The sequence below is a fragment of the Danio aesculapii genome, chromosome 5 (assembly GCF_903798145.1).
Source record: "Danio aesculapii chromosome 5, fDanAes4.1, whole genome shotgun sequence".
Classification (NCBI taxonomy): domain Eukaryota; kingdom Metazoa; phylum Chordata; class Actinopteri; order Cypriniformes; family Danionidae; genus Danio; species Danio aesculapii.
This window is the reverse complement of record NC_079439.1, coordinates 43,885,300-43,905,237: the sequence shown is the minus strand read 5'-3', so window position 1 is coordinate 43,905,237 and position 19,938 is coordinate 43,885,300. Positions and strand designations below refer to the sequence as shown.

The following is a 19,938-nucleotide window of genomic DNA, read 5'->3' as shown; positions in this document are numbered from 1 at the left end:
AAAATATTATTTACTGTCATCATGGCAAAGATAAAAGAAATCAGTTGTTAGAGATGAGTTATTAAAATTATTATGTTTAGAAATGTGTAGAAAAAAATATCTCTGTTAAACTGAAATTGGGGAAAAAATAAACAGGGGGGCTAATAATTCTGACTTTAACTGTATAAAAAAGGTGGAGTGATCCTTTAAAGAACACAATTAACACAACCCAAGCAATGAAGGTGTGAGTAGAAAAAAAGAAGACTGAAAGAAGGAAAAGGAAACAGACTGGGAGGACAAAGGTCTGATCACTCAACAAGCAGAGAACAGAAAAAGAAAATAAGAAGGAAAAGACAGAGGGGAAAAAAAGGAAGAGGTGGCAGAAAGCAGTACCTCTTCCTGGCGATTGCTGGCGTGCCCCAAGGAGAGGGCAGCGAGGTCTCGTGAGTCAAGCAGGGGGGCACCTGCTCGGCACGACTACAACCATTCAAACACGCATCCAAACAAACACACATACACACCCCGCGTGTGCAGCCAGGCAATGCCAGAGGTTACCAGAGACAGAGAAATGACAAAGAGCAAGAGAGGGAGGCAGTTAGTTCCTGTTGAATATACAGCTCAGAGGAACTACAGATCATGCAAATCTAACACGGACACAAGCTTAAAGCACAGATACATTCAGATAGCATGTGAGTACATTTGCATCTCGTCAGAAGAGAAAATAGTTGAGTAATTGTTCTGCACACTATTCAACTAGTAAAGTTGTAAAACACTATTTGAAACAGGTAACATGGGTTTTCTTTGCAACTGGACTTAACATAAAAAACTACAATAACTTCCTGCTGTACATTGTTTCAAATGAACATATTTGGGGTCCTTCTGTGTTTGTAATGTTCAATATTTGATTGCTTTCAGTGCATGAAATAAAATGAACCTTAATTGGCTTATTTGGCTCTTGTTTATAATTGTGAATACATTTTAGTTGTTGAAAGAGAGCATGTTTATACTGCTAGTGAGCATTTTTATTAGGTTAAAGTAAACATGTTTGATAGTAGATTTAAATAGAGTGGTCCCTTGTTATTTGCGGGAGTTACATTGTAAAAAAAACAACCCGCAATTGGCAAAATCTGCAAAGTACTCACCTTTTTTTTTAAGGCTGTAAAACCCCTGACTACACATTTTATACACTTTTCTCAGACAGGCATTAACATTTTCACACTTTTCTCTCTTGTTTAAAAACTCTCAAAGTTCAAACCTTCGAAGAAAAATAAGTCCAGTATTACAGAATGAAACCAAAGATCAAAACCTGTTGTCAGGTGCAAATATTAGGTACGATTATAACCCGCTTTTTAAAAAAACAAAGACTGAATGATTTGAATGAGAAGCTGTTAATGTAGCCGTGGCGGGGTGAATTTTGGTGTGGTGCCCCGCCATGGAAGAATGAATGTAGCAGAAACCATGTATGTTTACAATTCTAAAACTCATGGTGTTGTGTGGTGCGTTGTTGCGCAGTGCATCCAGTGTGCGACCCCCTTTACAGTGGTCTTGCTGCGGACAATTACAACCCTTTTTGCATCCTTGTTAAAACGCACACTGCTAACGTAGATTTATGATAATTTGGCACGCTGAACGCATTCTGTACTGTACAGGAGACACGGAGGAGATTGATTGAAAGCGGTCTACAGCCAATCCAAACACCCAAACAGCTCCTGGAGAAAAAAAAGTAGGCATACCGGGTATACCTGCGTATAGCAAGGACTACCCCACTGCGCAAAAGGTGGGAGTTGTAAAGGTGAGGGACCACTGTAAACAAATTGACTGTATATAAAAAAATAAAAAAAAAAGAACTGTCACCTGGTTAATAGTTAGTTTCCTTAATATGTTTTGGTCTGTGTAACAAATTTACAATGTGTAGATGTTAGATGTGTATTTCTTAACACAAAGAACTATTCTTTTACGGTTTCTACCATATTTTAAAAGTAAAATTTTGACCAAGAAATTCTGACAAATGCTGTCAGTTTTTTTGTACAATTAATTTTAAGGATCTTTGTGTGTAATTTAAATGTTTTTGCCACTATCCTCCCACTATGATATAACCATTTTTAAGTGAGAAGTTACTTTTCTTTTTAATCACAAAAAAATTGTGACCAATGATTTTATATGTTTTCATATGTAATGGTCAGAATTAATGTGCGGTTTCATTTTAATAGATACTTTGTAGATGTTACTTGCATTTAATATGCATACTATGTACACTTTAAAAAATGCTGGGTTCTACATAATACCTTCATGTAGTCCCAACACAAATCGATTAAGTTAACTTAATTGTTTTTACAAATTAGTATTAAATTGTTTTTACAAAGTGTATTAAACATAAACCAAGTAAGTTGTCCCCAAAAATTGTATTGTATTGAATTCAGATTATTTTAAGCAAGTAGTTTGAGCAAACAGCAAACATTTTTTGAGTGTACATAAAATCCCTTCAATTTTAATTTGACAGGGTTATCCCGAATAGGACATTAACCCATATATGTTAATTAGTTTGTATATTTTGAATACCACATGAAGTAGCCCACTTTTTCATTAAACCGTTATTGTTTTATTATTAAACTTTATCACTATTCAAAAATGAAATTTATTGAGATGTTAAATTCATGCTATATTATTTTTTGTATGAAGGACACTCAAAATGCTCATCCTGTCTAAAGTTATTTTGGGCATTTCTCATTAAAATTGAACCACTCATGTAGTGAAATAATAGAGCACTTTTTTTTCAGCCAGCCATTTTTTGATATTCCACCAAAACAAAACCCCCCCTTTCTATCTGTTACGATGAGAGATTCATGCACACCTGTCAAATGAGTCGGTGGCCATCTTGTACATGTAGATGAAGAGCTTGCTGCAGTGCTTCAGTGTGGGACACACGTTTTCGGCAGGTATGATCTCATCCTCTAGTAACCGCTGGAATGGTTGGGCATTTGACGGGAAGACGGTCGCCGGACCAACTTTCTTAGCGTCAGAAAAGCATCCCAGAAGTCGCACTGCATCAGCCAGCTTCTCGTACTGGATCTCAGTGCGAAAGAAGTGCGAGTTTGCAGGTTCGTAACGCATGGCAGCTGTTAGAGTGCAGAATATGGTGTGTAGAAGTTCAAAGACTTTGTTCTGGTTGACCTTCTCCCAGCCGATGACAGGTGGAGAACAGAGAGAGCGCTCCATGGCCAGCAGCAGAGAGGTCACATAAACAAAACCACCCACTTTGCGGAAGACGGTGCGTGTACGGTGGCTTTCACGCAGCACCGCCAGCAGAGCCTAATGACAAACAACACAAAATGTCAGGTGAAATTCTTTAAATAATAAGGCTGAAAGTTAACTGCGCATTCAAAAATTGAGCTCAATATGCTTCAAATAGATTCTTCTTTGGTATAACCTGATTTTTAATCATTCATTAAATGAAAGTCAACAGCTACTGGCAAATTTGAAAGTCAAAAACACCTATTTTAAAGCCACCAACAACGATGTGAAATATGGGGGGTTTTATGTACAAGACATCAATAGAATAAACTGGTCCTCCCCAACTCTGAATGATCATAAGATCATACACCATTATATTGACCATCATATTGCATTCGAAGTTATTTAAGATTTTTTGTTAGAGAAAATTATAAAATTTTGTAAAAATTTGTTAAAGAGAAATAGTGTTATTTTTAGCCATAAACTGTTTGTTTTACTTGGTGCACTTGTTCATTTAATTCACAAAAAATAACTAGTTAAAAAAAAAAACTTTGTTGACCAGGGCTGCGTCCAAAATCGAGGGCAGCTAACTTGTTGCCTCAATGGCCTATAAGATAGTGACTTTGTAGGCAGAATTTTGGTACAATGTCATCTCATAAAAGAGATGTTAAAGGCTGCACAACGATTTAATCCTGTCAAAGAAAATAGAGAGAGCTTTGGTGATAACTATATTTACTTTGAGATATTTACTTATTATTACATTTGTAACTTGCTAGAAATGCCATCAAAAGTGGAATACTTTGGTCAGAAACACACATTTACATACAAAATGACAGCTAAACAGCACTTTGAGATGCCATGTTTCATTTTTTTTAATCTCAACTGAAATGGGATGCACAGGGTTATGGGATATTGTCGGCAGCGAAGGGTATATCTATTCAGCCTTTAAAATTTGATCAAAAAAATGGGACCTCTTGAGGTAAAAAATCAAACAAAATTTAGATTTGGATGTGCCCTGATGCCTCTTCCTACCTTTTAAAGCTTTCGTACAGAGCCCATGTGTCTATGGCTATGAATTATAGGTAATAATGCTGTAAACAATTTTCAGTTTACAGCATATTCTGATCATTAAGACCTTAATGTATCTTCAGGGGCCATAGCTATTAATGTGGTTTTGCCTGTAAATGTTTTTAAAATTATTATTTTTTCTGACTGTCAAATTGCTGGTAAGCTGGCATTTTGTGAATCTCCAAAAACGATGTTTACTGGAAAAAAAAATCACCTACATCTTGAATGGCCTGAGGGGAGAGTAAATTAACACAACACATTAACTATCAGTTTAAAGAATCAAATTATTTTATTCAGCAAGGATGCATTAAACCGATAATAAAGACATTTGTTACAAAAGATTGCTTCTTTGAGTAATCATTCATGAATAATTTTCATAAACAATCTTCACAAAAATATTACCCAGCACATTTTTTTTTATCTGACAAGAGACATTTATTTCGCACCAAATTAGCATATCAGAATTAGATTGGACTTCTGATGGATCATGTGAAAATGATTCATTTTAATATCTTAGGCTAAAGTCTAAGTATAAAACTGTTGAACTAATTGAATGAATTTAAGTTTACATTGTACCAATACTGCATCTACTATTAAATAAACGATAAAAAAATAAATAAAACAAATGTAAACACTTCCAAACCTCAAATTTTAGAATGTATTTATGCAAATATGGAAAAAATGAAGTGAATGCTGGTTCTATTTCCTATCTATTTAAATAGAGCATGACAGATTTGTGAATGTGCCTCACCCGCAGGATGTCAGTTTTGAGCTGTAGTTCTGCTGTGGGAGCGGAGTGCATGAGGCCGAGCAGAGTGCCCATGTCATCATCTCCAGACGGCGACAAGACCAGCTGCTGGATGATCATCAGAGCATGCTCACGACACTGACGATACTTCACGATGTTGTGCACACACCGCGCTCCCCCAAACTCCCGGAACAACCCTAAGAGATTGACATATCTGCATTATTAACTCATCTCAGTGTCAAATGAGCAATTTTCAGTTTAATGTTCGACATTACAGCTTGGCAACGACTTTAATGTACTGTTTATGTAAACATTAGAACAATCAAGAGCTGGTAATAATGAGATTTAGGAATGACTGATCACCTCAGAGGAAGCAAAGCATTTCAAATGAGTCATTTTCTGCTGTAAAACCATTCTGATTGGCTGACAATGAATGAAGTACGAGCGCATCTGTGAGACTATCAGCAGTCATGACAGAAAGGAGAAATGATTAGAGAGCTGAAGTCAAGAGAGTTTCTCTAACAGAGACCTGACTCAGCACCAAGACTGAGACGACTGCGGGGTCTGAGAGCATGGAAATAAATTCTTCCTCGTCCCTGAGTGCTTGGAAACAAAAGGCAAACTTGGACAATGATAATGCAATTATAATGAAAGCCTAAGGGGTGTGCTGTACTGTTTTAAAACAAGCAATCCCGTATTTGTCGATGCTTTATTTCTGTTCAAGACCCTATGAAAACACATTTATGTTTGAGACCATCTACTGTTTACGCTAAGTGTTCTGCTACGATAAGGCTTTGTTACGAGAAAATGATGAAAATAAACTGATGACTCATCCTGCACCGCACACATTTGAACAATGGCTGTCGAGAACGAGAATGCAACTCCTCTTAAAACCACTATCACCTGAGCAGAAAGTAGCAATGAATTACAGTGGTGATATCACTAAAGGATGGATGGATGGATGGACGGATAGACAGACGGACAGACGGACAGATGGACAGATAGATAGATAGATAGATAGATAGATGGATGGATGGACGGACGGACGGACGGACGGACGGACGGACGGACGGACGGACGGACGGACGGACGGACGGACGGACGGACGGACGGACGGACGGACGGACGGACGGACGGACGGACGGACGGACAGACAGACAGACAGACAGACAGATAGATAGATAGATAGATGGACGGATGGATGGACAGACGGACAGATAGATTTCGTATAATATAAACATATATACAAATATAGCTGCGAGCAGCAATTATCGGGGTCAAGCAGCCCAGCGGCCACATCATAAACAAGCATGGCAACAAGCTACAGAGCAACTGGAAAATTCTCTAACTTTTTGGCAGAATGTTCTGAGCTATATTTGGTGGAAATTGGGAAGATTTTTAAACAGATTTTTAAAATAATTCAAGATGGTGAAAAGTAAGTTGTGTAAATTAGGGAATAAATTATATCAATGTTCACATATCAATGACACAAGGAATCTGCAAGGCCAGTCTTATTACAATAGACAAAACTATATAAATATTTAGAAAAATTCTGTAGGATTTCTATTGATAGAATTTAACTGTTTGTCCATCTTACCCAGGAGGTGGTGCAAACTGATATAGTTTGGTCAATGTCAGGTCTAGATCTCACACAAGTTTGGTTTCAATACTTCAAACCATTGCAGTAATTCAGCCTGTAATGTCATTACATTACATGGCAGCATTACATCAAGTTTGCGCATGTGCTAAATGACAACAGTTTTGTCTATCAACATGAATGCCACAACTTTTGGTCTACATGGTCTGAAGATGATCGGAGTCAAATTTGGTGAAGATTGGATCCACAGTCTAGGAAAAGTAAAAAAAAAAAAAGAAAAAAAAAAGGATGTTTTGAACAAAATCAAAATGGCGAACAGGAAGTTTAGCAGATTATCGCATAATTGGTATCTGCGTTGTCGGCATGACCCAAGGAATAAATCAAGACCAATTTCATCAAAATAAGCATATGCAGGCAAAAGTTATTACCAAATTTGTAAGTTTCACTAATAATGGCTAATAAATGTCTTATAACTCTTGACCTATAGCTGGCGCTGTCACCGAATTTGTATGTTGTGGTCAGTGTGAGGCGACAATGACAGGCCTAAAATTTGGTGTCATTATCTTTAATTATCATAGAGATACAGCATCAGATCTAGTTTGGCATTATGCCATCACATTTGTCAGTGCTGTAAACAAAAACCATTACACCTATCGACACAAACTCAATAAGTCAGCAAGATGATCTGAGTCAAATTTGGGGCAAATCAGCCAAACGATGTAGAAAGAGTTCGAAAAAGTAGGTTATTGACTTAAGGCTAGATGGCGGACAGGAAGTTCAATTAATTAAGGGATAATTGTTATCAATATTCTCAGGACAACCCAAGGAATGTATCAAGATAAGTTTTATGCATAATTAGTCAAAAGGTATTAGCATTTTTAGAAATATCATTATAATGTTTGACCAAAAGGTAGCTCAGTGACAAACCTTTTTGAGCATCTTCAGGGCACAGTCCCGAAGACACATACCAACTTTCATAACAATTCGCCAATGCGTCCGTAAAATATAGCAAATTTTGACAATTAAAAATGGCAGACAGCCAAAATGGCTGACCTGGGAATTCAGAAATCATTCAACTCAGCATGCTCCGCCAGATGTAAATTTTATGAATTCTGGACCAAGGGTTGAGAAGACATAAGCAAAAATAAGAGCAATTTTTTGTATCTCAGGACCACAGGAGGGGGGGGGGGGGAACGCAGCAGCTAACTTCAAACCATGATAACATCTTAAGTCAATTTTCACAAGCTCTTATCTATGTTAAATTTGTTCACAAGATAATTGAAAACCCTTCATCTAATCAACTTGAATTCAATAAGTTTTGGTCAGCATGGTCTGTAGATCATGTGATTCAATTTTGGTCAAAATCGGACACACGGCATAGGATGAGTACAAACAGGTTTTACAAAAAATTCGAAATAGCGGAAAAATTTTCATGAAGGAAATTGACGATAGGGTGCGTTTGAATTAGCTTGAGCCAAGGAATCAGTGGGAAAAAAAATTGATTGTGACCCATTGGGTTCAAAAGTTATAAAGATAAACATAAGTGAAACTTTGGACAAGTGGTGGCGCTAGAGAGTTTGAATAAGAGAGTCCAAATTTGTTGTAGCTGAAGATCAGACTGCCCTCTATCAGTGTGCCAAAGTTTGCACAAATGCCCCAAACGGTTCATAGAACTGCCATATACTCACAAGAGCTAAAAAAAAGAAGCTGGAGGAATAATAATAAGAACCGGAACGGATACAATAGGTGCCTACGCACCTTCGGTGTTTGGTCTCTAATAAAAACCATTCAAACTAACAAACAAGTAATTTGCATCAGATCATTTACAACAAAATATGATCAAATGTGAAATATTTTACTGATAAAACTTTACTGACTAATTTTGTTAGTGAGTTCATGTCATTAAAAAAGCCTTCTACAAGCATTAAGAGCAGGACAGTCCAATAAAATATGCTTCCTGCAGATACACACTTTTAGTTACACTTGAGCAATACCAAAAGTATCATTTTAACAAAGATTATGTGCTGCAAATGGAACACTATAAATCACAGATTCTGCAATTCTGTGCTAGAGATCGTCTGTGACTCAGGTTAAGAATAAAGCAGAAGAGACTAAATCTACTGTGTCAGTCTAAATCCAAGCCTGCCTGTCATTTCCTCTTTCAAGACCCAGCAGAAGTCAGAGCTTTTTGCCTTATGGGTGAATCTCTGACATGTGGTAGAATAGTGCTTTTTGAGTCCAGTTCGCTGCACTCATCTCTGAATATTTCCTGTCATTCTCTAAAAATTCCTACCACAATAGTTGTTTTAGAAAAAAAAATAAAACAGGGAAGAAACCATGTAAATCTCGTCATGCACACACACCTGCATTAGTGTTTGAGCCTTGCAATAGGACTGTGAGAGTCTCCATGACAAGCCAGGCAAGCTGTTTTTGTTCTTCAGCCACATTGTTTTTGGAATCACCTGACCAGAGTGAGGGAGAGCAGTCAGTAAGTGCTTTTAAACTAATCTATTGTCATCAAAAAAATAAAAAATAAATAAAAATCAAGAGAAATACAAAAGCATAAAATAATAATAATAATAATAATAATAATAATCACAATCACCATAATAATTAACAAAATAAAATAAATAAATAATAATTGTATGAATTATAATAATATTATTATTTTATTATTATAATTATATAATAAATATTTTCATAAACACTTTATGAGCATATAAATAACATATATACATAATAATATAAAACTAACATTAAAAAATAGCAAAAATGATAATGAAAATGATCAAGTGAAATACAAATAAATTATTAATGTAAAAAAATAATTTAAAAGGGTATAATAATACTAAATTAATTCATTAATTTAATTCTACATTTAATCTTCCTTTAAAATGCCATGATATATATATATATATATATATATATATATATATATATATATATATATATATATATATATATATATCATGCAGTTATCTCTAAAAATATAGCTTTTATCGACAATAACATTATAATACAAAAAACATATTAATAAACACTATAGTAATATATAAATAACACTATAAATATTACTTATTTTACAAAAGTCTTACCCTGCTCGGTATGTGTTTGCGTGGGGTCTTTCAACAGCGCTGCATATTTGTGGAGCAGATTTACAAGCACTTCCAGCAGTCCAACTTCACGGAAGACGTCACTGAAGACGGGGTGGTGACGTCCAAGCTTGAGAAGGGTGCGGGTGGCTGTGATGCTGCATCCGTAAGAGGTGCTCGACTTTAATAGCACACTAACGCTAAAAAGCTCTTTGCATGGTACATAATTAAGTCCGAAGACGACAAACTCCAGCAGCTCAAAGTACTTGGACTGCACCTCTGGCAGCTTTGTTACCCGCTCCGCGAACTGTGAGAGTGCGTGCTGTGCCTCTAAGATGAAGTAGTTGGCATAGTCGGCGGCATAGATGTTGGCAATGGCTTCAAGGATCATACGTGCTAAACGACCGCTCTTGGCCTTCAAGAAAGCATTCTGAAGCACTGAAAAAGCCTGGATGTTCCTGACAGTGTGACCTGGAAAGAGACAAATCAAACTCATCAGTAAACATTTAAAACAAAAAAACAACAACTAATAATTTATTCAAAATGGCTGCTATTGTGTTTCACAGAGGATGACTGAGTAAAAACATGGCAGAGAGAGTTAATGATGTATGCTTGTTTTTGGCTGAACATTACACCATACTGTGACCATGGTCCTAATGAAAGCCTGAAATTATAAAAACTCCAGTGACCTTTGTGCACTCTTGTTGAGCTGGTAACATCTCTCAATCTGAATATATTACCATTAGCAAAAAATGCTAACAGGGGGTCAGATAAAGGCAAAATATGAAGAGAAGAGAGAACGAAGAGAAGATTTGTTTCAACACCTTTTTAAATATTCAAGTTTTAACTAATTTCTAATAAATAATTGATTTTGTCTTTGTCATGATGGCCGTACATAATATTTTATTAGCCATCTTGCTATATACTATCTATATACTACTATTCAGCCTACTAGATTATTCAGGGGGCATCACGGTGGCACAGTCGCCTCACAGCAAGTAGGTCGCTGGTTCGAGCCTCGGCTGGGTCATTTGGCATTTCTGTGTGGAGTTTGCATGTTTACCCCATGTTCACGTGGGTTTTCCCCATGGTTCAAAGACATGTGGTATAGGCGAATTGGACAGGCTAAATTGACCATAGTGTAGCTGGGTGAATGAGTGTGTATGGGTGTTTCCCAGTGATGGGTTGCAGCTAGAAAAACATGCATAAAATGCTGCATAAAACATATGCTGGATAAGTTGGCGATTCATTCCGCTGTGGCGACCTCAGATTAATAAAGGGACTAAGCCGAAAAGCGAATGAATGAATGAGATTAATCAGGTTAATTAAGTGTGTCAGGTTGATTAGGCAAGTCATTGGACAAAACTGGTTTCTTCTGTGGAAAAAAATAATAATAATCAACAAAACATACCTGTATTTCTTAAGGGGGATAATAATGTTGACCTTAGTCATTTTTTAATTCCAGCCAGAAGAAATATATAATTGGCAATAAAGTGAAAAATGTCTTAATAATAACTACAATTTCATATGAAGGCTTATATAAACATAATAATTACTTTCTTTTTCACTGTAGGTTATATAAAATCATTAGTAAATAAATAAGCAAATAACTTATTTGGGGTTGAATCAATTTTAAGTTTCACAGTTGTGAATTAATTGTATCAATTGTCTGTTTAGACTACAAAAACAGAGTTGAGTCACCAATCAAGGCATTTTCGCCAATTTGTTATTGCAATTAAGAGCTTAACACACCATACAATGTGCAGCCCATGCAAAGATAGCACGGTAAAACACCGGCATTGTGATGAACATTGCAATGTCTCTGTACTGCTTGTTGAATACTTTGGTCAGAGCAGTAATGAAGCAATTAAGCTGTTTACATGGCTGCTTACTGCAATTAAAAACAACATACAGCATTAATTTAAACAAGGTTAGGGTTTAGATGATTGTGAGTTCAATCCAAGCAGTCTGATTGAAATACATTTTTGTATAAAATAAAGCTTAATTCGATTGTTTATAATTAAACAGAACAACAAATCTGAAACTGGTTAAAGGTTGAGTAAATGATGACGGACTAGTTTACTATAGTACACAATATATTGTCAGCATCGATATCGCAACGTGCGAATCTACAAGTCACATTCAATTAAATTAGTCTATTGAATTAAATTGAGCTAAAGAATTGTTTTAATTATTGTATTTATACAGAATTTATATTTACGCAAAAGAAAAGTTTTTATTACTTATAATTTTTTCTTGTCTCTAGTCCAAATTTCAACATTTTAAATCAAATTGAGATTATTTTATTCCACTGGCAGATAATGTAACTTGTTTTAAGGAAAGGAAAACAAATTTAATTAATAAATTTTTTAATATTTGGACTAGAAACGAGACCTAGCAAAGTATGAAAAGCATTTTTTGCATTGTGATTATTCAATTTCTGTATATGAATACTTCAGGGCTCCCCAGAAAACTGTCAAATAGAGCTATTCAAGCTATCTTGTGAAACTGTATTCATATCGCAATATTTATATGGCCGAAAATTAAAATATTATAATATCAGATTTTTCCAATATCGTGCAGCCCAAGTATTGTTATAATCCTGGATTGAACTAAACTGTTAATAAGACAAGCAATATTTAGGTTATTATATGCTTTGGGTTAATTTTAATAGCCTTAACATAGCTCAACAGCAGCTAGCAAAATAAAAGAATCTAAATAGCATAACAAATATGAATGGACGTGAATGGAATCCTTACTTGAAGAGGAACAAGTTTGAGTCAGGATCAAGTCCATGACAAGCCTGTGATGCTCTTGTCTCTGACTTAAAGACCAATAGCATGAAGACCCTAACTAAAAACTAGCCTAAATAATATCTGACTATCTGTCTGCTGTTCCGGTCTACTAAATAAACAATATAAGTGGAACACAAAATGGTGCATTGATCAGCACAGCAGGGTGCTAAGAAAGCTGTATCACATGTCCTTTAACAGTTACCAAAGAGGTAGATTAATCTTGCTCTATTTGTTATTCACTGGTGCGTGATCATTAAATTTTATACTCCAATACCAATCAGATGAATAAATGGGTGTCATCATTGTCCAGTTTACATACATGTAATGACTAAATTTTGCTACATCCGTGTCAAAATTTGTGATTTCTAATGGTCTTATTTGATGAATAAGGCGGTAAAAAAACATGCTCCTATTGTTTCTTAATGCTGTTTTAAATGTATATATAAATACATTCATTCATTCTCTTTTCGGCTTAGTCCCTTTATTAATCTGCGGTCGCCACAGCAGAATGAACCGCCAACTTATCCCACATATGTTTTTTGCAGCGGATGCCCTTGCAGCTGCACCCATCACTGGGAACCATCCTAAGTAGTATTCGAAAAAAGATTTAGGGTGTCCCAAATCGTAGTATGTTGAAAAAAGTAGGCATGGGATGATAACTGTTTTCAAGCTATAGCGCGGTTTGGAAAAGTCAAGGTTTTAAAGGGCACCTATGGTGAAAAATCTACTTTTTTAAGCTGTTTGGACAGACATATGTGTAGATATAGTGTATGGACCGTCATATTGGGGTGATATAAACACACCAGTGCTTCTTTTTTTAATTTATCAACATAAAAACGGTGGACCAATTAGAGCGGTTTTCGGACCGACCGCAACTTTACATAGGAGTGCGGTCCCCCCGCCCACCGAATTGATTGACAGCTGCGTATTAGCATGTCCTGGTAGTCACGTATATAATCATATAAACAAGACCAGACGAGCGCAAAGCAACCGGGAATAAAAGGTCTGTTTAGTTTGCTAAAATCATAAATCATCATCAAATGTGATCAAGAGTGAGTTTCACATGTTTAAAATGTTCTAAAACAGAGCATGTGTGTAATGAATAACAGCAATTCACTTCAGCTTTACTTCATCAGCACAGCCGCGTGTCGAAACAATTATAAAAGACGCTTCAATCTCGGTTTGTGGACGCTAAATCAGGTTTATTTTGTACATTATTATAACAGATATCCATACATCAGTGGATATTAACCTGTATCCTGTCACATTTGCGTGCAAAAAGAGTGTAAAGCTAAATGCGCTCTGTCTGTCTGTGTGTGTGTGTGTGTGCGTGTGCATGTGCGCGCGCGCTTTGTAACGACATTGTGTGTGACTCATCGTTAAGTTGACTCATCTTAACACAACAAATGCATCAAATACTCATTGGTACAGTTCTTACTGTAGTATTTCTCACAAACGCTTCGTGAGATCTGCTTCCTTTATGTCTGTTTGTTGTCTGACACAGCTGAATAAATAATCTGATGGGTGTTTTGAGCTGAAATTTTACAGACACATTCTAGAGACACAAAAGACTCATATTAAATCTGAAAAAAGGGGTAACCTAGGTGCCCTTTAAAACAGTCAAAATTTTCTGCTATCCCATTTCTTAGGTATGTGTAAAAAAAATTTATTTACATTTTGTTTTGTTTTTTTAGGACAACAGTATCTCCAGCAGAAAAGATCTCCAAAGGTGCCGTTTTAAATAGTAAAGAAATCAGTGTTTTTGAAGCAAATGAAGATAACAGAAGTCAAAGATTCATTTGAATTATTTAGCCTGACATGTTTACTGTTATAAAATATTTTAAATGTTTCTCAAAATAAACTATATTGTGTTCAAAGTGGGAAAAAAAAGTTGTTGTTTTTTACCCAGACATTTAAAAAGAATATATTTTAGAGCAGTAATCACAACACTATGAGACTGTAATATTTTTAACCAAGGTTGTCATACCGTCAGAATCTTATACCCCATGCCTAGAAAAGAGTATGCCAAAAGTTCTGGATGCTGTACTATTTCCAATGAAAATATGACATGTACAACCGTCCGTACTCTAACAGTAAATATTGCCCACAATATATTGCGCATTGAATGTGAATTCAATTAGAACAAAATTGGAGGGAAAAAAGTGTCTAAAAACTCCGGAGGAATGAAAGGAACATTAAAAAAGCAACTCATATAAACTTCATCATATTATTGTCTTAATTAGATTAAGGTAAATAATTTGATTAATGATGTCCATGTAAACATAGTCAATGAGAAAGTAGTAGGTCCCAAATTTTGCAAACTCTTCTTTCTTCACAAAAAAGGACATACTTTTAGAACATAGTATAAGTATGTGAATTTGGAAACAGCATCACACACAGCCACATTGATCAGTCGATCCATCAGATCAGTCATCAGACTGCTCATATGTCAACTCATAAAAAGGGATGCAACAATTAACTGATTTCACTATTAACCACGCTTTATTTCGTCATGGTTAATTAATCAAAATAGTTTCTCAACAAAGTGTTTCTGCACGCTATAGAACTACTTCAACTAAACAAATTGATGTCAACTGTGCGCTAGTTTAAAGCTCCAAGCTTGTACACTGAGGCTAATACCCGCGTACACTGGATTAACTAAGGCTATTAATTAAAGTTGGTATTTCATTCATTTCCTTATAAGTTCATTATTTGTTATGGAGGCACAGCTTGCGTGCGCATATTGGAAGTGAAAACATATCAACTTTTCGGAATGGCGCGAACGCACAGTGAGTCACGTGACAAGAACTGACAGATCAGCTTCATATTTTGCATGGAATATACATATTTCTACTCTGGTCTAAGAAGGAAAAAAAATACAAAATGAAAAATACCAAACAGTTTTGTAATATTTGATGAAAAGTGGGCACCGCGGTGGTGCAGTGGGTAGCACTCTCCCCTCACAGCAAGAAGGTCACTAGTTCAAGCCTCGGCTGGGTCAGCTGGCATTTCTGTGTGGAGTTTGCATGTTCTCCCCGCATTCGTGTGGGTTTCCTCCGGGTACTCTGGTTTCCCCAAAGGTATAGGTGAATTGAGTAAGCTAAATTGTCTGTAGTGTATGTGTGTGAATAAGAGTGTATGGGTGTTTGCCAGTGATGGGTTGCAGCTGGAAGAGCATCCACTGCTTAAAACATATGCTAAATAAGTTGGTGGTTCATTCCGCTGTGGCGACCCCTGATTAATAAAGGGACTAAGCCTAAAAGAAAATGAATGAATGATCAGTGCCTTTTAGACCGAGGTTCAGCAGCCTTCTACTGCATTTGTTCTTTTTAAAAGGATAAATACTTACAATAGATTTACATTAGACAAAAACTATTTTTTTTATTTATTCTTATTTTTATTTATTTGTTAATACCTAGTTGTAATTAATTTCAGTGTAAAATTATTATTTATGTTTAAATGTCCAAAGAGTCCAAAGAGAAATGGACTAATGTTTGTTTTTTTGTTATTTTGTGCCGTATTAATTGGTTTTATTTAAAAAAAAATTCCATCCCTACTCATAAACTGATCAGATGATCGATGCTGCTATATTTATTTATTTAATACTTTATTATTATTTTCATTTTTTTCAAATGCTCTTGGAAAAAGCCAAGACCACATTATGCTTTGCCTTGTCATGAACTCAAACCTCTTCAGGTATTTCTCTCGATTACAACACTGCTGAATAGTCCTCAAAAGGCTCCTGCAACAAACATCCTTGCAGCTTGATTCTTCTCTATCATTTCTAAGCTTTCTCATTTTTAGCACAGAGTTCATGACTAATGTTTATTTTTTACAATCTGGTCTTTCTACGGAGTCATTATGCGGTTTAACTAAGGCTCAAGAAAACATACTATATGGATTATTAACCAAGAACACGCAGCCATCACAGGATCAGTCCATCAACCCTTAAAAAAACACATTCTTGTGCGTTCAACCTTCAGAAAACTCCAACTGCAGTAAGCATTAATGCTGGTTGCATGAAAATACCACACCAGAATCGAAACAGCAAATGTCTCTATGATTGGCTTGTTGGAAAAGAGGAAGTCTTGATGTGACTGGGTGCATAAACAACATTATCTGGTGCCATTATTTTAATTACAGCATTTAATGGCTCTTGGCGAGGCATAAGACAAGCCAAACAAATAACCTAACCAGATTACACAGTAGGTGTCTGCCGTTTGCCTCCTCCTGACCAATTAATGCCATTTACAGCCAGTGAACGCTAATGTTTTAATTCTCCCTCAGAAACCGCAGGCCCTTCTTCTCCCTGTGTGACTAAAGGAGTAATCTAGTTGATGAAGGGAGGCAGCGGCAGACATAGATGAGGAGGTTAATAAATGCAAACAGAGAAGGAATGCTGCTAATCTCAGTTAACGGTTAGGGTAACTATTGATTACAGCTAGGTTAATTCAGCCTGAAAGTTTTAAACAGGGTTAATCAGGGTTTGATTATTTTAGATAAGAAAAAATACAGTTGAATCTTATGGGGCGTTTACACCAGACACAGCTTGGGCGAATTGATCGTGCTATTCGCACATAATTAGACACGAGAACATTTTGAGTTTACTCACTTCATTTGCGCATCATTTTCACTTCACAATAGATGCGGATTCGTGTCATGGGAGGGGCGTTTGTCTGCCTGGTGAATCCAGTTTCGCTGCTAATGACTGACATGGATTTTATTAAGAGAGTAGAGTTTATGTGCTTATGAAGGCTAAAGAACAGTGTAGATTCGTTCGGGAATCACGCATTAAACACGTCAAACGCTCAATTCACACTGTGTCATTGCATCATTCGCGCCGCCTAATTTGCGCAAATAGTGCCGCACCATGTCTGATCATGTCTGTGGATTGACCTAACATGTAAATCACTCGCACCTGACGCTTCATCCGCGTCTGGGGTAAACGTCAGTCTAAATTTTCAGTACTAAAATGTCCAGCAGAGAATAATCATTATTTAATATACATTGTTGACTACAATACATCCTAAAGCAAAACAACTGAAAAAAAATGAATGACTGCAAATATAAAAGCACACTTAATCCCTCAAATATTTTTACCAATGAAGACCACTTAAGCCCTAACACTGCGAACTTGCCATCTGAATCCTGTGAATGCCTCGATTTCTTAGTGTTTCCTGGCTGAAGTTCAACACACCCGGAATTCCACATCACCAGCTTTCACACCCAGCTGTGCAGTGACACAAGTCAAGACTCTAGTGTATGCTATTTTATAGAGGGCTGACCTTTCCCAGAAGGCTGTGGAACCACAAAACCTGGAAGCAGGAAGGGTGCTCCGGTGGTAAGTCCAGCTGGCTTCAGCTCGCTGACACCATATGTGGTCAGAGCGGTCACCAGGTTCACCAGGTCCTTTAGAGCATCTTTGGATTCATCCTCTTTGGCCTGCTCCAACCTAAGAAGTGCAGCAAGAACAACAGAGAATATCACAAATCAATCATATCAGGATTTAATTGAACTGTACAGACACTTATTTGCACGTTTAAATGACAAATATTTGGGGGTTAATAATCTTTTTACATAATTTAAAGGGATAGTTCACCCAAAAATCATTTACTCATCCTTGATTTGTTCCAAACCTGTGTGAGCTTTGTTATTGTGTTGAACAAAAAAGAAGATATTTTGAAGAATGTTGGAAACATTATGGAAACATTATGGAAGTCTATAATTACAGGTTTCCAAACTTCTTCAATATATCTTATGTGTTCAACAGAAAAAGCTCAAACTGGTTTGAAACAAGTCAAGGGTAGGTAAATGATGACAGAATTTGCATTTTGAATTTTCAACTATTCCTCTAATTCAGGGGTGTCCAAACTCGGTCCTGGAGGGCCGGTGTCCTGCAGAGTTTAGCTCCAACCTGCTTCAACACACCTACCAGGAAGCTTCTAGCTTGTCTAGACAGGGCTTGATTAGCTGCTTCAGGTGTGTGTGATTAGTGTTGGAGCTAAACTCTCCAGGAGTTTGGACACCCCTGCTCTAATCGGTCCTTGCTGAATAAAAGTATTCATTTCTTTCATTTTTTAACTGATCCCAAACTATAGAAAAAAGAAATGTAATTGAAGGTTTTTGCTATGTTATCTTGCTAGAAGTTATTATATGAAAAACAAGTTATATTTATCAATTAATCCAGTATATTTCTAGATTTTCACAAAATTATTATTCAGCAGAACTGGTTTCAAATCCTAATTATTAGCAGACATTGTCGAATCAGCTTATCAGAATGATTTCTGAAGGATAATGTGACACTGAATATTCTTATAATTATTATAAACTCCAATAAGACTACTGTATTTTGAATTAAATTAAAAGATCATTTTTTTCATCTTTCTTACCTAAACTTTTGAATGGTTGTGCTCAATGAATTCTATAATAAAGAGTTTTTGTCGTTAAGCCATGTTTTTTAAAAAGCCATTTTTTTAAATAAAAACAGAACAATGTATATTGCGCTGATAACCAGAGCTCAAAACAATATGAAACACTAAATATTTAAACATGCAATAAACAATTACAAATAAGTCACCTGATCATAAGATCTATGAGGAAGGTGTAGCCCTGACACATGCGAAAGTCATCCAGCAGTGTCTGAGAGACATCACTCGAGTCCTTCAAGAAACAGGAGAGCCCGGCGAACATCTCCACAATCTCCAGAGGAGAAAGGTCATCTGACTGCTGCATGTTCTGGATGCATGTTGATAAGCACTCTTTTTCTGCCAAAATAAAAATAGTTTCATGTCAGTTAAGAATTTTAGTTAAAACGTCTAGTCAACATTTCCACATTTACATACTGTGCTTTAAGGGTCACCAAAAGGGATAGTTCACCCAAAACATTAAAATTTCCTCCTTATTTAGTCTTTATCTAAATATTTATGAAATCCTTTCTTCTGTTGAAAACAAAATAAGATATTCTGAAAAACGTTGGGGGGAAACAGCCATTGATATCCAGAAGTCAATCACTGTTCTTTCTTTAGAATATCTTCCTTTGTGTTCAACAGAACAAAGAAACTCATACAGGTTTGGTGCAATTGGAAGTTGAGTAATTTTCATTTTTGGATGGACTATCCCTTTAAATCAGTTTCCCAACCGGTGGGTCCCAGAAGCATTTTGAATGGGTCGTGAAATGTTCTTGTGATGCTTTTTGATTCTGAAAGACAAAACATTTGTGTTTGAGAAAAACATGCTCACCTAAAGGCAATTTCAGTCTCAATTTTTGGGATGCTGCAGTCTTTTTCAATGGTAGAAATGCCGAAAGTGGCAAAATGGAAGAGGTTTCAGCGGTAGGCCATTAAAAATGGGTCTAAAGAGCTGTTGTGGCTCATGCTAGTTTACTAATTTTACTGTATCAACAAACACTATAGCTTTTAAAAACTATTT

General features: G+C 36.1%; 1 protein-coding gene across 1 annotated transcript in view; it reads right to left on the bottom strand.

Annotated features, from left to right (window-relative positions):
- LOC130228375 (WD repeat and FYVE domain-containing protein 3-like) overlaps positions 1-19,938 on the bottom strand; it is a 150,845-nt gene that overhangs the window by 97,339 nt on the left and 33,568 nt on the right. The window contains 7 exon segments of the mRNA XM_056456805.1: positions 373-456; positions 2,831-3,288; positions 5,030-5,223; positions 8,987-9,085; positions 9,719-10,186; positions 17,796-17,962; positions 19,088-19,274. Coding sequence (XP_056312780.1) covers positions 373-456; positions 2,831-3,288; positions 5,030-5,223; positions 8,987-9,085; positions 9,719-10,186; positions 17,796-17,962; positions 19,088-19,274 — 1,657 coding nt within the window.